General features: G+C 52.8%; 3 protein-coding genes across 3 annotated transcripts; 1 reads left to right on the plus strand and 2 right to left on the minus strand.

Moving 5' to 3' along the window:
- Window positions 1-20: 20 nt before the first annotated feature.
- Window positions 21-13144, minus strand: PG986_005995 (dynein heavy chain- cytoplasmic; the record flags this gene model as incomplete). Its single annotated transcript, XM_066842217.1, has 6 exons — window positions 21-473; window positions 536-3124; window positions 3199-8091; window positions 8139-8955; window positions 9026-11535; window positions 11585-13144. The coding sequence occupies 6 exons, from the start codon at window positions 13142-13144 to the stop codon at window positions 21-23; spliced, it is 12822 nt and encodes a 4273-aa protein (XP_066702079.1).
- A 1332-nt stretch (window positions 13145-14476) lies between these two features.
- On the minus strand, window positions 14477-16563 carry PG986_005996 (mutator-like element; the record flags this gene model as incomplete). The annotated part of the gene is made up of 2 exons (XM_066842218.1): window positions 14477-14892; window positions 14943-16563. 2 exons carry the CDS (start codon window positions 16561-16563, stop codon window positions 14477-14479), a joined length of 2037 nt encoding a protein of 678 aa, XP_066702080.1.
- Window positions 16564-18587: 2024 nt separating this feature from the next.
- Window positions 18588-19769, plus strand: PG986_005997 (uncharacterized protein; the record flags this gene model as incomplete). The annotated part of the gene is made up of 2 exons (XM_066842219.1): window positions 18588-19421; window positions 19497-19769. The coding sequence occupies 2 exons, from the start codon at window positions 18588-18590 to the stop codon at window positions 19767-19769; spliced, it is 1107 nt and encodes a 368-aa protein (XP_066702081.1).
- Window positions 19770-20238: the final 469 nt, after the last annotated feature.

Below are 20238 nucleotides of genomic sequence, written 5' to 3' on the forward strand. Positions count from 1 at the left end.
CTCGTTCGTTTCGAATACACTCAAACATCGGCTACCAACTGCTCGCCCTCGTCCAGCAGTTCTCCCACCTTCTTCAGGTTCTTGATCAGACTCCTGCCGAGGCCGACCAACAACAGCTTCTCGGCGTTGGCCGGCAGACCCAGGTAGGTCGGAGGCTCGCGCTCGGGCAGCTTCTGGATCCAGCCCATGAAGTCCTGCAGAGTGGTGCCGCTGGGCACCTCGAGACCGACGCCGCCGTCCGTCTCAGAGCTCTCGACGAGCTTGTGGCCGATGTCGAACGCGGCCGGTTGCAAGACGGCATTGACCAGCATTGTGAGCCCGTTGAAGTCGCCCTCGTCGTCAATCTTGCCGCCGTACGTCTCACGCACTAGGTAGCGGATCATATCCCAGGGGATATTCTGCGGTGCAATGTTCGTACGGTTCTGAGCGACGAACTCGACCCATGTGTCGACGACAAAGGCAGAGCATTCGTACTGGAGCAACTAGGTTAGTAATGGTTCTAGATTATCAAAGGTATGAGGAGAAATGAACTTACATCGGCATCGTTAAACTCCCAGAAGCTCTTCCAGCCAAGGTTAGGCGCATAGCGCAGTCGTTCTTGAACGACGGCATGGAGGAACGAGAGAAGCAGGTACATTCTCGTTCTCTCGACCGGTGCTTTGCTAGCTCTGGTGGAGAGCGAGGTCATCGAGTCCTTCATGTTGGCTCTCACACCAGCTGGCTGTTCGTACATCAAGACGCGAGAAGCGCGTAGCAAGTTAACAGGAATCTTCGGACTGGACTCCATGGACAAGAACAATCTGAAGTCAGAGTGCGGGTTGAGAGATTCCATTCGCTTCTCAAGAGACTGGAGCCATGTTGGCGCGAGATGGACGTTCTTGATGAGGACCCAATTGCCCACCTGGGCGGCGTTGTTGATGGCCTTGTCGGCGCTGGCAAGACCTTCGTTGGAGCCCATGGCAATATTGGTGCAACGAATGCGCATTCGCTCGACAAGATTGTCAACTTTGTAGCTGGCATCGAAACCAGGACTGCACACAAGGGAAATCGGGTGACTTGTTGAGACCTCCTCCACCGTCTGCTTCAGATCCTCGACAATTTCGAACAGGTCGTCACCAAATACCGATGCCACAAATCGCTCGGCCGTGGGTACAAACCGGTCGAGGCGGAATAGCTTGACAAGGAGGAGAGAAAGGAGGAATTGATCATGAGGCGCGGTGTTGTCGTCCCACACCTTGGGCACAAACTTCTCAGCCAGCTCCTCGTTCAGGAATCTGTCCCATTCCTCAGAAGGCACCTGCTCCAGCCTCTCTTTCAGTGGGCTCAAGCGAGAGGCCCGCGCGAAAGCCTCGTCCTTGGCGTCCTTATCGGTGGAGAGATCCTTGCCTTCAACCCGTTCATCGAGAATGTGATCGAGTAGGCCCTTGTCCATCGGATACGGCGAAGCCTGGGTCAAGAGCATGGCCAAGGTGATACGGTCCTTCTGTACCAATCCCAGCGCGGTCCTCTTGAAGGCAGTCACAAAGAGGTCCTTGATAATGACTTCGCGACGGGCGATATGATCGGTTTGGCTGGCAAGGTTCTTGTTACCATGTAGGACGGAGTGGAAGATGTCCAGGAAGAACTGCAGTGAGAACTGGTAGAAATGGTTGAGATAGTGCAATTGCTCCAGGACGGCGAATATGGCACTGCACGACCGGGCAATGCTGTTGTACTCGAGCGTGATCTCGTCGACTTCTGCCATGACACCTTCGGTATTGCTCATCTTGGCGGTGATTTCGCCTGCTTCCGTCTTCAAAGTCTCCAAGGTCTCGATAACGTTGTCGTCGTCGAGGATGTTCCCGCGCGACTCGTTGAGCGCTTGCAAAAGGCGCTTCTCAAGCTGCCGCAAATGGACTTTGAATTCGCCCTGGAGCTTGATGAGATTGGATCGTCGCTCATCCACATCAGGCCGCTCCGACTTCAGTACTTCGTTAAGGGACTGGGTTTGCAGACTGCTCTGGGTGACCGTGAAGTTGACGAACGTCGTTCGACTGCAGATGTCCGGCGGGAACTGGGCCGATGGGTCTCGCGTGGACAGGTAGATCTTGAATGCTGGCGAGAAATCGATTTGCTGTTTGCCGAGTTGAATGAGCACTCGTCCGCCGGTCTTCTGATACTCCTTGTTCAAGACGGCGTTCAGGATAGGGTCTAGATGCTCTGCGTCCTGGATGAGGATGGGGTTTCCGAAACGAAGCGAGCTTTCGAGCTGCTTGGTGAACGAATCATCCAAGAAGCTCGTGACGGTAAGCCGGCGGTCCTTGCATTCTTTCTGGAGGAACTCGATCACTCTGCCGGAAGGATCGATGATCAATGGGTATCTGTTGAAGCGCTTTAGGACAATTGCATTTTCGGTGCAAAGATCGTCGACAGGCAGGCTGTTCTCTTGCCAACTCAGCCTCTCATCTGCCGTTGACAGATATTCGGTGACGGGGTTGTGCTGCTTGTAGTTCACACCGGACAGAGAAAGTTGGTGCACCCAGTCATCCATCATCGACTTTCGGAAAGTCTGGTCATACAGACCGCTGTATGCAAGGAAGGCGGCGGCGACCAAGACATCGCCAACCAGCGTACTGATCTGGGTCTCAAAGGATTTGCTTCCATCTTCCCAGCGAACTCTTTCGGATGAAAGGCTGTCCAACAGACGGACACTGCGGTCGACCTTGAACTGAACACGGGACATCTCGGCTTTGATAGCTTGTGTCTCGCTGATGAGGGCAGCGTATTCGGTCTTGTAAGTGGCAATGCTGTCCTCCAAGCTGGTGATGGTGTTCTCAACAGCCTTTGCCTCGGCCTTGGTCTGTAGAGCCTGATCCTCGAGCTGCTCGACTTCCTCTCGCAGAGGTCCAACACGATCCAAGATCTCGGAGAAGTTGACCTGTGCCTCCACCCATTGGACTAGAGGACCGCAGGCCTTACTGGCACGATTGACCTTCTCGAACGTGAATTCTTGATCCTCGAGGTACTCTTTTCGCATCAGCACTCGGAGTTGCTTCGTCATCATTTTCTCGTTGTCGAAGTTAACAATACTAGCAATAAAATCATCACGGCGAATGACGGACTGGACAGACTTCCAATCAGGAACCTTGTGTCCAAGCAACGTGCACACGGCGAACATAGCCGATCTGACACCTTTGGGGGCGAACCCATGGAACGGACTTCTGTCAAGTGCTGCCTCTTGATGTTGCTGACACTTGCCTTGGCCTCCTCGACAGCCGGTTCGGCCTTTGCCAAATCATCCAAGACAACCTCCTTCCGCTTGGCTACTTCAGCCTCTTGAATCTCGAGCGCTGCTTGGATCTCGAGAGATGTGCTCTTCCGCTGTTCGGCCTCACGCTGATCAGCGACCATTCGTTGCAGCTTTTCATTGGCTTCAGCGTCTTTCAACTCAAGCTGAGTCTTTTTCTCTGCTAAGCTGACACGTAGATCGCGGACCTTGTCTACAGTATCTCTCAGCTTGTCAAGTCCGACGTTGAGATGGCGCTGCTGTTCCTCGAGGTCCTCGCGCTTCTCGTTATATAGCTTGACATATTGGGCCACAAAGTCCAGGAAATGTCGCGGTGTGAGGAAGGTGAGTTTTCCTTGCTGCTGAAGCAACTTGGCGTTGAAGCGATGCAGAGAATGGTGTATGAACACCATAGCATTGATAACAGCGTCTCTATGCGAAGGTGGGAGGGTAAGCCCCCTGTATGCAACGGGAATACTGTCGGGCGCAACCCAGTTTGGTTTGTCAAGGTCGACCGAGTTCGTCAGCTCGCTAGCAACCTGGAACAGGGCTTGGTCAGACCAATCACCCATCCAGTTGAGCACGCAACGGTTGAACAAGGCCGGACTTGTAGCGGCCTTTGAGCCGAGACCACCTTCCGGAGGGTTCATGGTGAAAACAACATGCAAATTCTTCACGATCTGGCCAGTAAACCACTTGTACAATTCCTCTTGAGAATCAAGGAGGAGGCCTTGACGTTGTGCGCCTTCCTTACAGGCTGTCATCAGCGCTGCAAGGTCATCGCCCTCAAAGAGACCGGGCACTTCGGCATTGGCAAGCAGGGTGTTCATCCTCTCGAGGAAACCAGAGTCCAGGACGTTTGCTTCGTCCATAATGAAGCAGATCTTCTCACCCTTGCAGCCACAACGACGAAGGACATCTCGGAGGTCGTCGTCGAAATCCTCGCCTGAGTACTTGCCGTGGACCTTGATCTGGAAGACCTTCAGGCCGTTCATCCAGGCAACGAATCTGGCAAGTGTCGTCTTTCCACTACCACTGACACCAATCAGAATCAAATGACCTTGTGGTTGTCGGAAGACTCTGTCAATTCGCAAAACGTGATCCAGGACATCATTGAACAGGATGAGCGGCACATCAACCTCTTCTTCGCAGAACGTTTTGAGACGGGCCTTGATAAAGTCACGCAGTTGCTCACGATCAACAGGAATATAGTTCTTTGACAGCCAATTGGAGAACAAGATGGGACCACCCAGGGCTTTCTGTTCATCGATGGTGGGGAAGAACTCCATGGCAATACGCTTGACAGCTTCGTCTGTCCATTGGCGTTCCTCCTCGGCAACCAAACGATCCTGGAAGAGACGAAGAGCTTCATGAGCCCAAATACGAACCAGTCCTTCGACTGACAGCGTCTCTAGTGGCTTGATTGCTTCGTAGACGCCGCGGACCCATCTTGTCAGTTCACGAGGACTGTAGACGTAATGCGGTTGAATCTTGGGAGTGAAGCGTTGCTGCGATTCAAGGTAGAATCGCACCATGGCTGACGTGAGTGCTTCAGAATAGCCACGGAGTGTCGGGATGATCTTCATGATAGCCGTGTTGAATGTTCCATAAATCTGGATGAGAGAAAGTTCACCGGGGTAGTCGACCATGATGAGTGGCGCATGTCGGAGGAATCTTTCGGCAAGCGGCGTACGACCAGCATCGGTAGGCGGGTTGCAGGCACCGACAAATTGAATTCTGTCAAGGGTCACCCAAGACTTATCCGAAGTGCGCCAGAAACCGTTGTGCTCAACCATCTGTCGCAAGAAGGATATGGCTCGTTGAGTACCATAACTGTCAGGGGCAGGCAAGTTGATTTCATCGCAGAAGACAACCAACCACCTGCCGATTTGGGTCGGAGACAGCATAACTCCGTTCAGTGTCTTCTTATATTCGCAATACTGCTCGAAGGTCTTGATCAGGAGATCGGGTGTTGTCGCACTTGAGAAGTTCAATCCCACAACTTCCATGTTGGGCAGTTTGCGAAGAGCACTAAACAGTGTCATTGTTTTACCAGAACCTGGCGGACCGCAAAGCAGCAGGGGCTTGTGCTCAGCGAGCCACGAGTACAGCACATCCTCATGTCGGACCGTGTCGAGAGTGGGAATAACAACGTCGGTCTGGGTAACCGAATGCGTGTTGACCTCAATGGTAGGTACCTCATTCTGCCATGGTGTCCACTCCGCTCGGGGAAGTGAGACATCAAAATCAATGAGGGAGCTGCTTCCATCAAGTGGAGGAGACCCAAAGCTGGCAAGCCCAGCCACATTGTCGCCAAAGGCTTTGCGATCAAGCAAGGGGCAGTCACCCGTTAGAGCCCAGACGAGGGCAAGGAGAAGCTTCTTCGAAATATATCCCTCAATTTGCTCAGGATCAAGTGGGAAGTCGATATGCTGAGCGTTGTACTCGATCAGGTCGCGTACCGCTTTGTTCAGGAGAGAGAACAGTGTGGTCAATACACGGGCTACAGTGAAGTCCATAATGTGCTTGTAGCCTTCAGCTTCTTTAAGGGCTTCATGGATGAACTTGTCGGTTGTAAGGAAAGCATGCAACAAGTCAGCAGCCTGGCTCTGGATCTGGAGCGACTTGGCGGGGCTCTGCCCTGCGGCCGCGGTATCCTCATCGAGGTCCTCGAAGGGAACACTGCGAAGACCATCAAGGTAATGCGTGACCAGCATGTCAGGGGAAACAGTATCCTCACTGAACCAAACCATACCACATCGACTGACAGTAGCGAGTGTTGCATACTTGAGTGTCTCGACTTCGAACATGATGCGCACGTTCGAAGGTAAGTTGAGACGCTCACCATTGGGTAGCGTTAGCAATTTGTTGTCATCAAGGACACTGTTCAAGTTCTCGACCCATTCTGGATCAACATCACCATCGAAAACGATCCAGTGACGCTTCGTGTCTTCGCCACGGAGGTTGTCTACAATCTTTCGTAGGATGCTTGTAAACAGACCATCGGTCCATTCTCGAGTTGTAGAGTCGAGGTTTCCATATAGCGCCTCCTTGGACATGACCTTGGGATCGATGACATGAGAGACACCCTCGACGCCTTCCACTTGCTGCAAAGCATCCAGAAGAAGTCTCCAAGCGGCAGACTTTCCTGTGCCGGAATTGCCAACCAACATGACACCGTGATGGATGTTCAGAATCTGGTACGATTGGAGCACCTTGGTCATCCAAGTATCGGTGACGACCAGATGCCGTTCTGCAGCCAACCGGCGGATAGCCTCTTCCAGTTTATCCAAGTTCGCAGGGACGTATTGGACACCTGGGAAGCACTCGTGTTCGACTTCCATCATTATATCAACATCGGTTGCAACCAACTTCGGTGCAATTGTTTCACGAATGCTCTGGACCAAGATCTCGGGTTCAACAACCTCCTCGGCCCCGATCTCGCCGTTGCTATTGATCAACCGGGCACGTTTGAGGCCACCGGAGCTCACAAGCACACTCTTGAGGGCACGCAGACCGAAATCGTAATGGGCTTGCTTGGACAACTTGGCAGAACACTGATCAAAGAAGGGCACAGTCTGCTTCGATAGCTGCTTGGCCTGGTTGAAACCCTGCGAGTAGAGCATGACTTCGGCAATGAGTTCTTTGTCGGGCTTGGACATCGCCACACTGCGGAACAACTTCTTTAGGTTATCGGGCAAGTTCGAACGACCAGCGTAGCCAGGATTCATGGTAATGAAAATACCAGTGTTCTGGTTGACGCAGAGCTGGCGCCCGATCAGTTCGATTTGTGCCTTGTCGTCCTCAACACCCTGTTTGAGGCCAAGCTGGATGTTTTGAATCTGCTGTGAGACAGCCGACAGGATTCGCTCTTCGAGACGATTGAACTCGTCGAAACAGCCCCAAGCACCTACTTGGCAAATACCCAGGAAAATTCTGCCCATTGCTTGGAAGTCAAAGGTATCGTCACAACAGAAGACAAGCGTAAAGCGGCCTAGTTCAACACCCAGAGCTTTGACAGATTCGGTCTTGCCAGTACCAGCGGGACCATAAGGTGAACCACCAAGTCTCTGGCAGAGGGCTTGCGTGAGTGTAAGGAAGCATCGATCGGTAAGGGGCGTGCGGACAAGTCGTTCAGGGACACCCAAATACTCGAAGCCGTAGCTCAGTTTGGCGTTGGCCATCTTGATATGAAGACGTTGGATGAAGTCACCTTCCGGAGTGTACACATAACGCATTTGCAGCAGCCAAAGGTAATGCGTTGTCGAGTTTGCGCCCGCCTTGCAAAGCTTCTCGATGGTGTCTCGCTGATGGACACACTCGGTAATCAAGGCCTCGCACTTCTTTCTTTGGATCACTTCCAAATCGCCCAAAACAGTCTCTGCCAGGAGTCGTAGGACTTGCACTTCTCGGTCAAACAGAGCTTGTAGAGTAGAGCCACCATCGGCAAGGGCTTTATCGACTGCAGTAGTCCAAACAGCTTGCGTGGCGAGCACGACAATCTGACTGGGATAGGCATCAATGAATGAGTTCATGGCACTTTGGCTGATATCATCAGACTCGAAGATCGGCGTAAATGCTTCAATGGCCTCAGCTAGAAGCTCTGCCAGTGTAACCTTCATGCCATTCTCGAGGAGTGCTAGCCAGTCATTGATTTTGGGCACCTTGGCGAGCGAGATCTCCTTCTTGAGGCGCACAACCTCATCCTCCTTGGACGTGAAACCTGAGATAGTAGCTTCATCATCCATCACAAGCCCGTTGAGACCCGCGAACATCTTCTTGAAATGCTTGGCAATTCGCATTGTGTCGTTGCTATTACCAATCATCTCCAATAGGTCTTCGTCGCCAACGAAGTAGAATCGAGGAATGAGACTCTTTCCTTCTCAAGGTATTCACCCAAGGCCTTTTGGATCTTGTTCAGGAGTTCGGCGAGACGTTCGAGAGATTTCTGGACGCCGGCAATTCCGAGAACATCTATAACCATGGGTTGCTTGTAGACCTTCTTCATGACAGCCATGAATTCGCTGTTGATGTTCTGGAACCGAGACGATTCAATAGGCAGCAGGTGCTTGATATCAGCGTTGCCTGTGAAGACTCCTTCGAGATAGACCCATTGGCGTTGAACGTCAATCCAAACGTCAAACAAGACGTGGACTCGGTTCAGTTTGTCCTCCCACGAGGAGGCCTCTTCTTCGAACTCCTTGTAGTAAGGCGAATGCTTCATTGCTTGGAGGGAGTTGAGATTCTCACTGCATTTGGCAAACAAATCATCCCAGCCACGAATAAGGCGGCACTTGTTCTGATAAGCCACAAGCTCCAGGGAGTAGTTGTTCCATGTGTCCTTGACCTGCTTGAGGAACTCTTCCAAGGCCATCTCTCCTTGAGCTTGGGCGATGATGTCTCGAACAATATTCTCTGTGGCAATCAGATTCAAGTCCCAGACATCACCAAGAGTCATTGACACTGGCGAGTACCGTCGTCCGGGCTTGATCTCTTTCCAGATTTTCACCCAATGGCGATCGCGGATAGCCTCTGATTTGAGATCAGTCAGGATAGTGTTGACCTTCAACTGCTGGCGCAAAATGTTTTGGATGTGTTCAAACGCGGCATATTGTCGCATTCTGCTTGGCATTTCCTTCGTCATCTTGATGAGGCCATCAATGGAGCCACGAATCTTTCGCGGCTGGACGCTACCCCCAAAGAGTCTCTCGGAGTTCGTTCAAACTTCTCCAAATGGTTGACAGAGCTGCCCAAACTGACTTGAAATCTTGCACTTCCTCCAAGATGATGGACAGAGAAGACTCTGCGCTAGCAGGGAGATCAAGAGCTTCCTTAGCCTTGCTCACCATCTCGGACTCTCCTTGGAGCTTGTTGATGCGAGTTTCGAACGAGCTGAGTGTTTCGGAGGCGACTTCTGGTGCAATAGTGCCCGAAACTGGCTTCTCTTCATTCCATTGGATAGCAACCTCAGCGATCTTCTCTGTCACAACCTTATCCTCGGCAACGATCTTGGCCTTGAGAGCATCAGTTTGGTCCTGGACAATCTTCGCCTTTCGGGTGAGAAGCTCGTTTAGGGCTTCCCACTGCGAGTCAACCTGCTGGACATCTAACCAATCGTTGGGGAACTGATAGCGGTTGCGGGTAAGCGTAGACTGCCCTTGGCGGAATGTCTCAACTTCAGGAGCCCATGCTTTGACGTTTCGCTTGCAAGCTTGCACAATGGTGATGAACTGGACGGCTTGCGCAGTTGAAGTGGCTTCCAGACTTTGCATCTCCAGGTCTCTCCGCGCTTTCTCAATCTCAGCGTGGACTTCTCTCATTCGACCTCCGAGGCGACTTCCGAACTTGATCAAGATCTCGTGCTGCCACTGATCGTATTTCGAGTTGACCTTGGTCTGCACCTGGTCATAGTCGATGGTTATGCGACCGAATGAACGACTGACCTCAGTTGTGTCAAAGGTCGCACGGGTCTTTCGGATTTCTTGGAGCAGTTGAAGCCACTTGGAGAGCTCGTCGCCCAGGAGCTCGTATACCTGCTCCGACTGAAGGTCCCAAAGCGACTGGAACTGCAGCCACTTGTCTACGTACCCTCCGATATGGGACAGCTTCTTTTCGATGCTTGTGTAGACCCTCGCGAGGATGTCGGTGCATTCGCTTGGCAACTCCGTAAACCGGGCTTCCTCTGGAGCTGCGGTGCTCAGAGTGAGACTCATCTGATATCTGGAGGCCTTGACCTTCGGTAGGTTACAGACAATACCCACCCATTCGTGCAGTTGCACATACCAACTGGCTCGCGCATACTCTAGAGGGGGTTCCAGATAGATAACCTGGTTGCGCATGGTAATCTCGTGCACCAGTTGCTTCATGGTCGGGGCGTCTGATTTGATAGGTTCGCCCGATGGTGCAAGTTGCTTACGTCGCGACGCCTCGTGGTCATTGTAGTCGTCGTCCTCGAAGGCTTCGATCCAGGCCACGACGGCCTTTTGCAGGCGAGCCAGAAGAGTCAACTTGATTCGATCGTTCATTCTCTCCACCCAGTAGCCCAAGTTGACGTATTGTTCCAGGTTCAGCTGGTCCACAGCAGCTTGGATAATTTGCAGTCTCGCATCGAACTCGTTTGCATCATACGGGCACGTAGCGAGTTCTTGGAGAGCCTTCTGCACGTTGGTATGGACTGTAGCGAGCGCAATCGTCTTGGCCTGGAGCACAGACGTGCTGGCGGCAAAATCTCTTACGAATAGGACATGCTTGCTTCCAGCGCTGTTGCGGCCAATGGTGTGTTCCAAGCCATTGTTGGCAAGCATTGGTTTCTGGTGCACCTCCCAAGTATCCAGGAATGTTTCCCACTTCAGGGGCACTCCTTTGGCGATAAGGTTCTGGACATCATTCTGGTAGCCGCTCAATAGCAGGGACACCCCTGGCATGTCAGAGATCTGGCGCGTCGTTTGCGTAAATGTTCGTACACTTTCCATCAAGCTGACGGCATAGGGGTAAACACGCTTCGCATCCTTCGCAGTATTGTGTACTGAATGAGGCACTTGGAAGTTTTGCCAGCCCAAATTGCGAGTCTCTTTGAATAGTGTGATGATCTGGGCATCAAAGTTGACTGCGAGGTCGAGGGCATTGTTCGCAGATCGGATCTTATTGATGTTGAACAGGCGGCCAGAGATAGTAATCTGCTTTCTCTGAACATCGTCGACCCAGGCCTTGTAAATAGCTTGCGTGTTCAGCTTCTTCTTGAACAAATCACTCTCTGTCTGGAGCTTCTGTCCTTCAGCGTGTAGCGTCCAGTCAGAACCCAGAATATCCTCGACCTTCTTCATGTACCCATCGAGCTGACGTTCGATTTGACGTGCCCAGATGATGGCGCCAGATACAGGAGGTAAGTCGTGTAATTGTGCCATCGCGTGCGCCTCGGAGTGTCCGTATTGTTGCTTGAAGCGCTCATGCAAAGCTGAGATTGCCTGCTTCACGTTCTCAATGAGCTGGTTCTGGTACTCGGCGATAGCACCTCGGATCTTGGGTCGCACGAAAAGGGCGTTGAACTGAGAGAACACCCGAAACATCTCATTGGCATTTTTCGCGGTTGCCAGACGGTCACGCAACCGGGCGATAATGGAATTCTCAACACGAGTCGTACGCTCGTTGTACGTGTTCTCTGCCTTCACCCACCGCTGGGTGCCTTCTTCAGAGACATCGAGCAGGTCGACATTCTTGAGAGCGTCCCACGCTTGCTGAACTTCCTCAACGGCATCAACGTCACCCATCTCCTCCGCAAGGGGGGGTGTTGTTCGCACCCTCCCCGTTCAAGCCATTCACAGTAGCCTTGGGTCCGAGAACAATCACAATAGTACGTTGTAGCTGCTCGTGGTTGTCCCTGAAAGTGTCAATGTACTTTAGGCGAGCCTGCAGCTCACTGTGCTTGGGGTTGATTTTGATGGGAATGAACTTTTCCTGCCGTCTTCTTGTGGTCTCACGGGCGATGTTGGTGAAATCCTTAATCTGGGACTCCCAACCCTTGAAGATCTCGTCGGCAGTCACCATTAGTGCCTTGAAGTCCTTGTAGTCCAGGTTGACGAGTTCGGACCCGGGTAGCAAGCGATGCATCGCCTCCTTAAGATCGGCCGAGATGGCTTCAACAAGGTCCAGTGTGCGCTTGATCGGGTAGTTGCTGAACCTCATTTTCTTGTTCATATGGCCGAAAATCTGCGCGACGGCCTCGTCGACCTTGGAAAGAGAAGTCGCAGACAGCAGTTCATCAAGTGGGAAATCACGCATGAGCTGGTTGTACTTTTGCACTGTCTCCATGGCCTCTTTCAGGCCAGTATCGGCGGTGAAACTGACAGTTGCCTGGAAACGTTTGGCATGCTTCAGAATCTCGAGGGTGAGCAGGACGCCTTCGCTCCGCAATTGCGCCTCAATGCTCTCCAGCGACGACTCCATCGATAACCAAAAGTTGATCTCCTGGGTTGCTGTCCTCGTCACTGGGTCTCTTGTGAGCTTGGTGATGGCCTGGATTGCCTTGATCCAGCCATTCACGGTCGATTGAAGATTGTTCATAAACGAACTGTCCGAGAGGAGTGCGGCGGGTATCAGCTCGGTCGAGGGTCTGACTCCCCTCGATACAGCCTCATCCAAAGCAGTCTGGACAACAGGGTGGAACGGCAGAGATAGCTCCGGGATCTCAACATTTTGCTGCAGGTGGAGAAGACTTAGCTCCAGCTCTGTCATTCGTTTCTTCGTGACGGGAATGCCCGTCTTCGCGTCGACGTCAGCTCGACTTCTCGCTCCATTAACAGCCTGCGAAGACTTGGTGCTGGCATCGAAATAGGGCGCCAGCGCATTATGAAGGATAGTATGAAGAATCTCAAAGGGGGATGCAGAAGGACCTTGTTCGGCAACAGCCGCATTAGAAGAAGCAGCGCCAGGCAATGTCTGAATCTGAATCTGAGAAGTAAGAGGCAAGGCAGGATCGATCGCTTGAGGGCGCTTGAGAAGGGCGAGATAGGCGACGATCGTGGGCGTCGAAGTGATTTCGGAAGTGATGTTATATTTGTACGATGTAGTGGCTACCCCATCGGCGCGGACGTCATCAGTGAGGTCAGACGTCGACAGTATCTCCTTCTGAATGTACAGCACGACTTGGGAGTCATTCGCGAACCGGGTGCATCGCTGAATGGTGTCGGCGTAGGCGGATTCGCAAAGCAAGTTTCCATCTTTCTGGAGGTCGTCGCGCGCCGCTCCAAGGGCTATGGTCACGACGGAGGCGAGGTATTCTACAACCAGAGACGGGTCGATAGCGATGAAGGAGGACGACGTAGGAGACAGGCCATTAGCGACGGTATCCTGTGGCGTCAGAGGTGAGGCCACGGGATCCATGCTGGCGCTGAAGATCGGGGGGAGGGGGAGGAGGGGTTGGATTAAACGCGATTTCGGCCTCAGAAGGTCATCAATGGTGGCATCGGTGGCAGGTATCGGGAAACGTGATGCCGGCGGAGCGAGAGGCGGAAATCCGTACGTAGGTCGGGAGACTATGCGATGCACACACAAAGAGCTTCCTCGGATAAATTACTTTAGTATTCCCACAATAGGGGCAGTCGAAGTAGACGCGCAAAACCAGGGGCAACTAAGGAGCGTGGGGTGCTAAGAAAGTGAGGTCGGGTGCTCTCGGTGGAAGAGTGTTGTCGCTTTCGACCGTGGAATTCTGTACTGGTTGGTCTGTTGAGGATGGGAAAAGAGAGGATGGGCTTTGCTCCAAATGTTACAGTGCAGTCAGTGCTGGAAGGCATCCATAATCTCTCGTCGCGTACAAACGCCAAATGGTTCTCGGGACAAGGTAGCGAATGGGCATCGATCATTGAATGATGGGAGATCCCTGTCGACGAGACGTACCCCGTTGACAGCAGACCCTGAGAGCGCGAGTGATTGGTTCGACGCCCACATCAGAGCTCCAAGTGGGGCTCCTCATCAATGCTACAGCCTAAGGTTACAGCCTGCTGGTGTCTGTACCTTTTGCCCAGCAGATGGAGATGGAGGGGTGATCTTTGTGCTATATTGAATCAGAATATTTATCGATACTTATGTAAGTAGGCAAGTACTTGTGTAAGTACCTTATTAATCAACACACCACCGTCTGCCTAGGTAAGGTAACATCAATGATTCGTTTCTTCATCAAGGCTGTAAATAATCGCGGTTCGGGCTTGGTATTGGAGCAGGCATGCTGCTGCTCAGGCACGCTTACCTTCCATGTCAATAAACATCGGCTGGCTTTAGACTTCCGGGCCATACTCGCACAAGCTTCTACTGAAGCTTCAGTAGTTGACAGCAGCCAACTTGACGGAGGTTAAACTGCATACCTACCTACCTAGGTGTGAAGGTTAGGTAAAGTGCGACTCAACAAGAATTGCGTCTTGCTTGTTACAGTAGACGCATATATGCGATGCGCATAGGGCCAGTCAAGTTTTGTTTCTCAAGATGCTGCCATCAATAGCCGTTTTCATCGTAAACCTCATGCAAAAATACAATGTGAACGCCTCGCTAACGTACCGTGGCCGCCTGCTTGAATAGCCACTAAATGACACCCCCCTGCCCCATATTCCCATTTCGAATGTCGAAAGATTCCCATTACGCCGTCCTGGTCCATGCCATGCCAACCCCCAAATCATAGTATCTCGTTTCTGTATCTCGTTGAAATCTAAAGGCCGGTGAGCCTTAGCTATTGGCTCCCCCATTGGCTGTGTTGTTGCCACCGTTGTCAGCCAGCTTTTCTCTCTGAAGCATGACCCTTTGGTTGCATATGTCAATGAACATCTCAAACTTTTCGATCGTCTTGTCCTTGGTTCGGAGGTCCTCTTGTAACTTCTCGATTGTCTTCTTGCTCTCTTCACGGAGCTTTTTCAACTCCTCCTTCGTATTCGCGAGCTCACGTCTCAAATCAGAGCGGATTCGTTCTTCCGGGGTTGGTGCCGGTTTGCTGTATATAGCCGGCCGCTCCTCAGCTATTCCTGCCTCAACCTTTTGGGGGTTGCGATTGATTGCTGCCCGCGCATTGTAAATATCTCGTGGCAGCAAGGGAACGTGAGGGTTTTGCTGCTGTAGAATTTCCAGCGTCTGACTAACGCCAATGCCTGGCAAAGTTAGCAACGTTGTGCGTAAATGTCGCGTTTCGGTTACTTACCAGATTCTTTCAGCTGCTTGACAGCCGCAACCATCTTGCTGTCCAGCTTTCTCGCAGCAGGGTGAAGTAGTGGGCTCTCACTAGGGCCGTGGTTATGCTGCAGATGTACTTCATCTGGGCGATAACGGATGGTCCACTGTGTGCGTTGTTCGATCGCGAAAAATCCAAATTGGCAGTTGCACTTGCGGGAAGAGGTCTTACGCTTCCTCTGCTCGGGACTCACGCGACTTGGGGGCTTTCCAGCACGGTCACACACAAACAAGACCTTCTTCAGTCCCGGTACAGTCTTCTTCGACCTCCCTATCACCACAGCATATCCCACCGATGTGCAGTATTCCAGCACATGCCGGTGAACCGCCTCAAGACTAGCGTAACTCCCGCCCTCTGGCGGCGCCGACATCATGCCGCCCATGGGCGTGCGAGGAACAAAGGGCGTACCTTCGATGAGTTTTGGGGACAAATGGCTGTCCCCCTCGCCCGACTCATCTTGACTGTCCATATCCATGTCGTCATCATTGTGCGACTCCTGCTGCTGCACAGGAGGTTCGGGCGGAGGTGGTGGAGGAGCCACAGACTGACTTGGTGGTTGCGGTGTTGACTGCGGTTGTAGTGTCGGAGGTGGTTGGTGTGCTTGTGGTGGAATCGGCTGGTGATTTGGATGTGTCTGTGGAGGCGGTTGCCGAGGCGCAAGTTGGTGGCTTGACGGATGCGGCGGCTGGGGGTGCGACGGAGGACGTGCCGAGTGACTCTGTTGGTGATTTTGCGGGTGGCTCTGCGGGTGACTCTGTTGATGGCCCTGTGGGTGGCTCTGCGGGTGGCTCTGCTGGTGATTCTGCGGATGCGACGCAGACAGGCCTTGGCTATGGGACTGTGGATGAACCTGTGGTAGAGAGTGGTTGTGTTGGTGAGGGGGCGTATGGGACATCAAGTTGGCATCGTTCGGCTGGTGAACCGGCTGTGGTTGTTGTTGAACCGGCTGCTGCTGCGGGAGCGGCTGAACCTGCTGTGCTACCGGGTGGCCCTGATGTGTTTGATGGGTCTGGTGGCTCTGGTGGTTCTGGTGATTCTGGTGTGCCTGGTGCGTTTGATGCGTTTGGTGAGCCTGGTGTGTTTGGTGGTTCTGATGCGCCTGGTGAGATTGCTGCTGCAGCGGCTGGACAGGCTGTACTGGCTGAGGGACCGGTTGCTGGACATGCTGTTGAACCTGCTGTGGCATGGGCTGGTTCATGGCCTGTTGAAGATAGGCCATCTGTCCCGGCTGCTGCTGCAATTGCCGCTGCGGACCAGCGCGTTGGCGGCCGGCGGTGACGGCAGACGCGCCGTGTGCTTGGGTGGGGGTATGCCTCGAGGCGCCATTGGGGACGTTTTGGACGCCGTTGACCCCCGGGACGGGAGACGGCGTGGAGCTCGTGAAGAGGTTGTGGGGGTAATGGGCCTGAGGCGGCTGCTGAGGCGTATACTGCTGAGGTTGGTAGGGCGACTGGTGTTGTTGCGGTGTCGGCGAGGGCTTGGGCGGCGTGGCGGAATGGGAGGATGAGGTGTATGTCCGTCTCAACCCATTGACCTGGGGGAAGGCAAGGCCGGGATGGGAATGTGGATTGTGGTCATTTGCGGTAGACATACCTACTTCCACGCAAAAGAGAAGAGAAGGGAAAAGGGCCTCATATGACGAGGAACAAGGCGAGATACACAGGCGCCAAAGCTGGGATAAACAACCCTGGCTGCACCGACGAAAGGAAAGGTAAGGTAGGTAAGGTAGGGAGGCGTGACTATAAAATCCACGATCTTCAACACTGGGGCCCGGGTGTGTCTGTACTGACCAGAATACTGAGAGGAGGGTGAGGGAAGGACGGGGGAGGGGAAGGAAGGGGGGGGTGCCTGGTGGTGGAAACTGGCTCTGCGGGAGAGGTCAGAGGTGGCAGTCTGGTAGGTGTGCATGGGATCGGGCCCGAAGAGAAAGTGAAAAGTGAGCAGGGGCCAGCATGGTCGGGTACTTGGCCGTGCTGCGTGCCATGCTGCGCCCACGCTGGCACCACAGTAGGGCACCAGGTACCTGCCTGGCTGGCCCCGGTTTCAGCCAGAGCTAGGCCCGACTGGGCTAGATGCTGGCTGCGCTACGGAGCTCTCAGGCCTTTACGCACACCCTGCCCAGAACCTGCCTGCCCAGGAGGTTGACAATGCTACCCCTTTGGGGTAAGTTGATTGATCGATTAGGTGGTTCCTCCTCGATATAGTGCTATCTCGATCCCGCTCGGCCAGTGCAGCAGTGCTAGATAGTGCGATGGGTAAATCCTACACACCTACTTACATACATACATACCTACCTACAATCAACGCCTTTTTTATCCTATATCCCAAGACAGTGGGCGAATAGAAACATGGGAGCGACTTCTCTAGAGCCTGGCACCTGCCACTCTAACTTCGGGGATGTGCTGCTGCAGCCACCTTGTCTTTGCTGTCACCTCGGATTCCCTCCCCAGATTGCTTGCAGCCAAAATCGACCGGGGAGGGCTGCCCCCATGAGGCGTTAACGGGACCAATCAAGCGCCATCGGGAAGGATTGACAAGCCGACTGCAGGTGGAAGGGGGAGAAAGGATTCATGATGGCTCACTATCCGCGCCAGCCTGCCAATCTTCGTCATCAGTGTCCAATGTACTTACATGCATGCAACTATGTAAGTATGCCCATCTGCCACGACCCGTGGGAGGATATGGGCTACGAGTGTAAATACCTAAACCGTATGTACCTAATGTGAAGCAATTAGCCATGAAGTCAGAGAAGTACATAGCTATTGATGTAGGTGAAGTTACACTCATGTAACCAAAAAGGGAATCGGTCTGATATTCTTCTTCCTCCTTCTCCTCCTCCTCCTCCTCTCCCGCTGCTGCGTGCTTTATGATAGGTCACCGCAGCCTTGATCGTAATCAAACTGAATCGAGTTCGTCTGATGGTGAGTGGGTGTATGGAAGGCGCGACACTGACTCTTCGACATCTGGCTGGGTCATTTTTGCTTGGTGATTAATACTTCCCGACTTGGTCCCTTTCGCACTGAATAATTTCAGTTGTCGTGATCAGGCCGTAACCGGATACATCATCACGCAGCACACGAACCAAGCCGCTGGTATACACCGGACAATTGTGTCCACACTCTGTCTGCACCTCGAGACGGCCTGCATACGCGGGACTACAACACTTCGGCCGCAGGTCAGGCCTCGCTGGCTTCACAGCCATTCGATATACAGGTGTGATGTGGCCGTGAAAGTTTGCCTCGGCCAGGTACCTACCACGAATAACCCACGCCTCACTCTCTGACTCACCAACCGTTCATCATTGTCATCTAGTGCACCCTTGAAATCATACAGGTCTAGTCACTTCAATTTCTGCACACGAGGTTACGACAGCCCGGTCAAATCATTGGTGGGCTCTTGCTTGATTGTTTGGCATTCCAGCATTGGCCAGGGCCAACCGAACTGCTTGGGATTGATACTCCCATTTGCTTGTTGGCGAATGGTCAACGTAGAGCTTCCGTGCAGGCCGAAGGAGATGAACGAAGGAGCTGCGGACATCACATAACGGAAAATTGCTTACTCAGTTTCACTGTATTTTCTTGAGCCCTTGCGGCCAGGTCAACAAAACCTGTCGCCATGGTTCCTGTCGTCTTCCCCCACCTGCGAGGTCTGCGGGCCGAAACTCGAATCGAATATCAGCACTGGCGTACCATATCAGACCGCGGCCAGCGTGCAGTTCTGGAGTGGTCCAAGGATCCGGATCCAGATACGCTGGAAAGAAAGCTCGCCGAGCATATGGCCCTGTCAGAGCCGCAAGTCCCACCCCACCTCCGGCCCTGCAACATGGCAGCCGAGGACGCTCTCGGATCCGCCGCTACGATCCTTCCGGCCTTCTTGCAGGACACGGCCCCGTCTGCATCCCCGGCATGCCAGGAGAAGAAGAGAAACAACAACAACAGATTCATGAAGCTCCCCCTTGAGATTCGCAATATGATCTACCAGTATTGCGTCTTCTACCCTCCAGTCAAAGAGCTCTACCACGCATACTACTCCCAGCAGCGACCTCGAGGTAACGGCAAACGGACGTCGGGCGTACAGCGCTCCACTCCTACTATATACCTACTGTGCAAGCAGATCACCCGAGAGGCTCTCTACGTGCTACGACGCCGGGTCTTTGTCATTGACCGCATTCCCCCGTGGCTGATGGGTCACCCCAACCCCCTTGCAATCTGCAACTTCATTCACAGAGACACTTTGCAGAATGTAAGATACCTCGAGCTGCGTGTAGCCTTTGGTGAGGGCGACTATGGTAGCGGAGACGTATGGCTCAGCCTGGTGATTGATATCCTAAGCGCACTCGCACCTCGCAACTCCATCATCGAGCTGAAGGTGTTCATCAAGATCCATCGCGTAGATATTCGACATGTGTGGACCCGCGAGCTTGTCTACTACGAGCTACTGTTACAACAGGTATATTTCGAATGTAGCGACCCCTTCCCCTGAAATCCTGCAGCTGGCTAACATGATAATCTCCGTGCAATATAGCTTAAAGACTGGGAGCATAAGCATGGTAACAGGCCATGCACCGTCCAGTTCGAGCATTGGGTCATTGATGACCCGTATGCTTATAGAACGGGGTTCAGAAGTAAGTTGCTAAGCATCCAGGGATACGGTTGTTTGCTGACAATGGTAATAAGATCCGCTGATAAGACGCCACCCGGACCCCTTACTTTGGCCTGGCAGTATAATGGAGTGCCTTTGATCATGATACACCGCTTCGAACAAACACGTCGGGAGAGACCCGAGTGGAAATCTTAGGACAAGGACGAATCTAACAAATAACGAATAGAGACGACAATAAGCAAGGATGATAACGAGATGATGGTGCTGTGGATTTAGTCCCTCTTTGGCAGCTGGCGAGATTTGAGCGTGACAACAAAACAACCATCTGGAGACCTGCCAACTCCAACAATAACAGCCCGAGTGTAGGAATAGAAAACGCATCAAGGGGAGAATAGAAGCGGCATGCAATTACCGCTTGTGAGAACATTGATCCTGAGTTTATTTTGTGATATTGACACCGAGACTCTGCCGTATCAAATCTGGATAGCCAATGTATAACCTAGCACAGCTAGACGATATACAACTTTGAGCAAAGCGTGCCATCCACTTTCAATCTCTGCTTGCATTTCAATAGACTTTTGAACCCCAAAACAAGCCAAGCTCTGCGGCCTAATTCCCATCCATGAAGGAATTTGCCACTCCTGTTTTCTGTTTGCTTTCTTAT

Source organism: Apiospora aurea (assembly GCF_038362705.1).
Source record: "Apiospora aurea strain CBS 24483 chromosome Unknown utg000004l_segment0_segment0, whole genome shotgun sequence".
NCBI lineage: Eukaryota > Fungi > Ascomycota > Sordariomycetes > Amphisphaeriales > Apiosporaceae > Apiospora > Apiospora aurea.